This window comes from Octopus bimaculoides, chromosome 23, assembly GCF_046866305.1.
Source record: "Octopus bimaculoides isolate indiv1 chromosome 23, ASM4686630v1, whole genome shotgun sequence".
Taxonomy (NCBI): domain Eukaryota; kingdom Metazoa; phylum Mollusca; class Cephalopoda; order Octopoda; family Octopodidae; genus Octopus; species Octopus bimaculoides.
In genome coordinates, this window is record NC_142950.1 from 29,009,817 (window position 1) to 29,017,316 (window position 7,500).

General features: G+C 34.5%; 1 protein-coding gene across 1 annotated transcript in view; it reads right to left on the minus strand.

Moving 5' to 3' along the window:
* Positions 1 to 7,500, minus strand: part of LOC106882611 (collagen alpha-3(VI) chain) — a 118,276-nt gene that overhangs the window by 105,603 nt on the left and 5,173 nt on the right. The window contains exons 2-3 of the mRNA XM_052975952.2: positions 7,281 to 7,298; positions 5,315 to 5,374 (exon numbers count right to left, since the gene is read on the minus strand). Coding sequence (XP_052831912.2) covers positions 5,315 to 5,374; positions 7,281 to 7,298 — 78 coding nt within the window. The remainder of the gene's footprint in view (positions 1 to 5,314; positions 5,375 to 7,280; positions 7,299 to 7,500) is intronic.

Genomic DNA, 7,500 nt, shown 5'->3' on the forward strand with positions numbered 1-7,500 from the left:
GTATCATTGCTACCTGCTAGCCTCCAACCTGTGTTTTCCACTCACACTTAACAAGAAAACCTTTCACTCACCAACCTACATCTCCACATCTCTTCTCTTCCTCACATTTCCTCCTTCATACACTATGCCTTGCTCTCACTCCCCAAACATGTCTTCACAGGCCTGTTCCTCTGTATCACTGCTATCTAATAGCCCCCAGACTCTATATATATACCCAGGTATTCGCCACTCTCTTCCCTCCTCCACACTCTCCAATCTTATTTCCTTTGCAATGTCTTGCCACTTATATTATGGTGTTTCAATCTCAAGGGTATGCCCTGGCACTTGCCACCATCTATATATTTCTCCCTATACTCAATCATCCTATTTATATTCTGATCTCAGTCCCTTAGCATTTTGCCATCAACTCTATTGTGCTGTCTCCCACTCTCTCTTTCTCCTCCTGCATTTCCCTCAGGTTGGGTAATCTGTTTCTGTCTTTGTTCCTGATCTCTCTCTCTCTCACTCCAGCCGGGTAACCTTATACTACAGCAAGACTTTTGTCTCTGTCTCACTATAACCTTTCATCATCTGACACAAGATCGCCTCCTCCACTCTTCTTGAAATTTTTTGGGTTTTTTTGCCTTGCAAGTACTTGGTGACCCTGTCTGTGCAGGTGCCACTTAAAAAGTACCCAGTCCACACTGTAGAGTGGTTGGTGTTCAGAAGGGCATCCAGCTGTAAAAATCCTACCAAGACAGTCACAGAAGTCTGGTGCAGGCTTCTGCCTGGACAGCTCTTGTGAAACCATCCCACCCATGCCAGCATGGAAAGTAGGCATTAAACGTTGATAATGATGTATATACGTTACGTATATATATATATATGCATATATATATATACACACACACACACACACACACACACAAGTTACACGCATACCCGACCACCCTGGTCGCCTACCGTGGAATATAAAAAGAACTTTATTTTTCAGTTTATCATTCATCAATATGAAAAAATCCACAACCTTGTCTCAATAAATCATTATTGTCCCTGAGAGTTGTATTTTTATATTTACAGCAGGTTGCTTGAAGCCAACTTTCTTCCTACACCTTGATCCCTGGATCTTACATGTATATATATATATATATATATACATATCATATATATACATTATATATCATCATCATCATCATCATCGTTTAACGTCCGCTTTCCATGCTAGCATGGGTTGGACGATTTGACTGAGGACTGGTGAAACCGGATGGCAACACCAGGCTCCAGTCTGATTTGGCAGAGTTTCTACAGCTGGATGCCCTTCCTAACGCCAACCACTCAGAGAGTGTAGTGGGTGCTTTTACGTGTCACCCGCACGAAAACGGCCACGCTCGAAATGGTGTCTTTTATGTGCCACCCGCACAAGCCAGTCCAGGGGCACTGGCAACGATCTCGCTCGAAAATCCTACAGGAGCCAGTCAGGCGGTACTGGCAACGGCCACGCTCAAAATGGTGCATCTCATGTGCCACCCGCACAAGAACCAGTCCAGGGGTACTGGCAACGATCTTACTTGGCTTGCCGGGTCTTCTCACGCACAGCACATTTCCAAAGGTCTCGGTCAGTAGTCATCGCCTCGGTGAGGCCCAATGTACGAAGGTCTTGCCTCACCACCTCAGCCCAGGTCTTCCTGGGCCTACCTCTTCCACGGGTTCCCTCAACTGTTAGGGTGTGGCACTTTTTCACGCAGCTATCCTCCTCCATTCTCACCACATGTCCATACCAGCGCAATCGTCTCTCTTGCACGCCACAACTGATGCTTCTAATGTTCAGCTTTTCTCTCAAGATACTTACACTCTGACGGGTATTCACATTGACATTACACATCCAACGGAGCATACTGGCTTCATTCCTTGCGAGCTTACGTATGTCCTCAGCAGTTACAGCCCATGTTTCACTGCCATGTAGCATGGTTGTTCGTACGCATGCGTCATACAGTCTGCCTTTTACTCTGAGTGAGAGTCCCTTTGTATAAATTTTACTATTTTATAGATATTGTTATTAATTAACAATACTCGTAGACAGGCTAGAATCGAAGTGCTCAAATTGAGCTAAGCTCCAATTTATAATTTGAGTGGAGGCAATACGAGCGGAAAACTAGAGGAACATGACTTATTATCCAGCAGAATATTCAATATTTATGCACACTTACTTCAACATTAATACAGCAACATAAAGCTCAACTTAATAGAAGTATTAATAACATACAAGCATATAGACATTTATATATTTTTATAAGCCCACAAATATCTAAAAATATCTAAAAAAAATTAACTTTGTCGTGTATGCACACTGACATTACACATCCAGCGGACTATACTAGCTTCATTTCTTTCAAGCCTACGCATGTTCTTAATAGTCATGGCCCATGTTTCATCGCCATGGAGCATGGCAGTTTGCACACACATGCATCATACAGTCTACCTTTCAGCCTGAGCGATAAGCCCTTAGTTGCCCGCAGAGGTAGGAGCTCCCTGAATTTTGCCTAGACTATTCTTATTCTAGGCGTTACACTCTCAGAGCAACCACCCTCACTACAGATTTGGTTGCCTAAGTAGCGGAAGCTATCAACTACTTTTGGTTTTCCCCCTGGCATGTGATGGAAGCTGTTTTCTGTACATGTTTGGAGTGTATTGCCCCTGTGCGTCTACCACACACAAAAATTACCTTCCCAGTTACATTATACATATATATATATATATATACACACATCTACCAAATCCACTCACAAGGCTTTGGTTGGCCTGAACCTATAGTAGAAGACACTTGCCCAAGATGCCACGCAATGGGACAGAACCCAGAAGCGTGTGGTTGGTAAGCAAGATACTTACAACAGCCACACCTGCATACATTATATTATACATATATATATATATATATATATATATATATATATATATATGTATGTATATATTATATATATATATAATATATATTGCATGTATATAAGTTCTTCTGAAGGTCTGGTAAGCAATAAAATAGGCAAGACTCTACCTATTTCAGATAAATGACCCTGCTTGATAAGTAAGAAAAGTGTAACGAGGAATTATATATGGTGTACCCATTACAAGCTATGGACACACAAGAGGTGAAGTGGAATCGCAGGAAAATTGAAATAGAAAATAGTGTTTGTGTAGAATGCACTTTTAGATGTGCACTGTTAGTGTAAATGTAAGATACAGTGCCAGTGTATTGAGAGAAAAATTAGGTATAAGAGGAATTAGATAAAGTATGCAAGAGAGAAGACTGTGCTGGTTTGGTCATGAGATGCATATGGATGTAGACATTTGCATAAAGAAATGCCAATCACTTAAAGTGGATGGAAGACATGGGATGAAGTATTGAAAGCTGATCTCAAGATGCTGTGCTTTACAGAGATGTCAAAGGACTGAGATAATTGGTGTTTTGTTTGTGCTTAAGAAATCCCACCCACTACAGCCAACATGTGGTCCTAAAACCACCTTAGCAATGTAGAGTTCTTCCCCACCTCCTATCTCTGCTCCATTAAGTATTTCCTTTACATCTCTTTCTAACATTCATCACTTCTATGCTGTCTCCTATCAAACTGTCCAACCCATGCCAGCATGGAAAACAGCTATTAAATGATGATGATGATGATGGCGTATGCTTGTGTGAGTGTATTATTACATAATCACCAGACATACATTTTTTCACACTGATATAATGTAGTATTTATTTTTTTGTAGTAACTGTGAGTTCAGCCCTGGAAAGACAAAATTGCTTACAAATTGGGCATTTGGAGCATTGTTTTTGCTGGGATTTCCTATTCTTGAATTTCATTTCAAATTTGCTCATTTAATGTGATTATCTTCAAAATGATTGGATACACTTTTACTGCATAGATGCTATATTAGCTGCTCAATTTTTCTTCTTTTTGAATTTTTTGTATGAGTATTTCCTTCTTTCACATCAAAGATATAATTCTCCATGAATTAAATGCTTTGGAATTCTTTCATCTTCCACATGAACTATACACCTTCTCTCTCTTTCTCTGTATGTGTATGTGTATGTGTGGACAGACAGACAGATAGATAGACAGGTAAGGCATGTGGGCTAAAGGTTAGGGCATTGCACTTATGATCTTACTATTGTGGTTTCAATTGCTAGACCAGCTGCATTGTGTGTTCTGAGCATAACACTTCATTTTACACTGCTCCAATCCATTCAGTTGTAAATGAGTAACCCTTCACTTGAACGCAGCAACAATGCATGGAAGTGCATTGTGACCAGCAGTATAAAACAACATCCAACAGTCTAGTCAAAATACAGGGAGATAGATAGATAGATAGACAGATAGATATAAATAGACACACCCACATGCATATTCTTACATGTATTTTCATAAACATACAAGCAAACAAATGTATACATAAACAAAATAAGTGGACACAAACATTATAGCAAACAGTGCTAGTGAATATATAGTGATGAGCATGTACACACATATAGTTACATTAATGCAGAATTAAATACATATACCTATGAACATATATAGTTAGAAAAACACAACAAATAAAGTGTATAGAAAGAAATACAGATCAAGATATACAGATGTACTCATGCCTACAAGAATCTACATACATCTAAAATATCAACAGGGAAACACAAAAATATCTTGGTTGCCCCTCACCCAATTAATATCTGATTTTAACACTTGTATTAGATTGAACTTTTGCATTTCCAAGGATCCTAAAACAGTTAGACGATTATAAAATTATATATAGCGAGAATGTAAGCATGCTCAAATTTATTACTCTTTTATTTTGTAAATACTTGATTTCACTCAGTGCAAACTTATAAAATCTGTTTCAGCTAAAAATGTACGTATTTTGGATAAAAAAATATATTAAAATATATATTATTCTATTATTTATTAAACTTCTATAATGAGTTCTGATGGGTTGAAGCAAACTCATTATAAATATGCTTGAGATTCAGTTTATATGCAAGTAGAGTTTGAGAAAAAAATCTGTCATATCTTTTCCAAAATATCATTGTAATCCAATATAAGAAACATTTTTTTTTTTTGGTAACATTTCTCTAGTTCAAACTATGTACTGATCAGCAGCTCTGAGAAGAGAATAAATGTCATAACATCTCTAAAAATATTACTTCAACCCTATAAAAGAAACAATTATTTATCAATATTACTCTAGTTAAAGTTATGCACAAAACAACAGTTCTAAAACTGTTATTAGATGTCTTGTTTACATGCTTTATAATTTTTAGTAGAATTATACTGTTTTTCAAATATCTTACCAGGTGTTGTTGGTTTAGGAGTAGGAGGTGCTGTCACTATAGGTGGAAAAGAAGGGGTTGCTGTTGAAAATATGAGAAAGTGATGAAATGATATGAAATGTTAATTTTCCAACTATGTTACTTATCAATAAGGAGATTAAAATGATGTTAAAGTATAAGGATGAAATAATTCATTTTCCTTAACTCTAGCAAGTTGCTCAGAGTTAAATGTAATATAAATGAAGTGATTTTGTAGCACAAAAAAAAAACCTACATAATTTTTGGAACTTACTATAAGTATCAATATTAATTTTAACATGAAAATGGCTAGCGCTAATTTTTTATTGAATATTGAAATACTGTTTTCTTCAGCTGCTAATGAAAAGGAAAATACCATCATGCATAAACATCAACAAAATATAACAATAAAATGGAGAAATTAAAAAATATAAACAATTAGAAGGCTTAAAACATGCATTTACTTTATATTATTTTTAACCTCCTAAAATGTAATCATTTATTTGCATGATAATAATAATCATTTGCATAAGAATGAAACAAAGGAGGTTGGAATTTAGAGAAAAAATACTATAGCAGGAAAATTATTAAATATTCAAATGACACAAAAATAAAAAGTGACATTAATTTCTTAAATAAAAATGAGTGCTTATAGAAAATTTGTACACGATTAATACTAGACTCTTTTATTTTGGAAATATCCTATTTAGATCATAACTATATTGTGAGCCACAATTATATTATGCGAGTTTTATAAATGAATTTTCAAACAATAATAATGAATTTTTGGTAATAAAGTTTCGGATCACTATCCACAAATCTTTTAGCAAATATCTATAATAAAATCTTTACAAAACTACAAGATATATAAATATATATATATATATATATATATATATATATATAAGAAAGAGTTGAGATTCAGTTGAATTAGGTACTTAAGTTGAAGCACCAAGTCTGTCCGGTATTATCCGCACAACTAGAAGTAAGGTGAATAAAAATCAAAATAAGCAACAGGATATCAAGAAGCGATGCAGTACGACCGTTTTAAGTGGCTCCATTTAATTCAACAATGCAATCAATTTAAATGCAGTACGATCATGAGCTGCACAAATGAATAGAATTTTAACCAGTTGGACACATTAATATAATTTTTCTCAAATACTTTTAACAGAGCAAGAAACTGGAAGAAATTCATGTTCTGTTGAAGTATTTGAGAAAAATTATATTAATGTGTCCAACTGGTTTAAATTCTATTTATTTGTGCAGCTGATGATAGCATTGCATTGAAATTGATGTAATGATTGCATTGTTCAGTTATATGGAGCTGCTTGAAACAGTCATACTGCATCACTTCTTAATATCCTGTTACTTATTTTTATTATTTTTATTTTTATTATTTATATATTTTTATTTTTATTATTTATATATTTAGACATAGGGATAAAAAAAAATTTAGAAAGAATGATGCAAAGTAATTGTTCATATTTTTAAAGCTATCAAAAGATATATACAGAATATTTTAGCTGATAGTTAACAATGTGAATACCACATAGAAGAGTGAAAGAAAACTAAACATATACCAATACAAGGATATAGTGAAATACAATAAAGGGTAAAAAATATTAGTTGTTGTAAAGAAATGAAACTTATTAGAAAAACTATTCACATGCAGTGAAGGATATGTCACAAAGTAGCATTAATTCAAAATAGTAACTTGCGTAAGGTAGACAAATCAAATAATTTTACTTATTTTAACAGATAATTTACAGCAATTATGAATTAAAATTTATATACTTCATATTTAATATGTTGTTATCAATGTCTTTTATGCCTTTTCAAATATAGGTTTATATAATATTGATGGATATTTTTTCAGATATCTATGTAAGAATAATTTTTTAAAAAACAATCTTCAATTTTATACTTTTGTTCACAAGCCTTAAACTATTTGCATAGAATATCTTACCTGTGGGTACTGGTCGTCCTATGGAAAAGAAGAAAAAAAAGAATATGAATTTAGAATTTAATTTTAAACAAAAACTGCACATGTTACTACATTAAGGTATGTGTGTGTGTGTGTGTGTGTGTATAAGTACATACGTATATGTGTGTACATATTAACACATACATGTGCACCTTGTTTGATGCTTGTGTACAAACAAAAATGATACATGGTAGTCTACGAC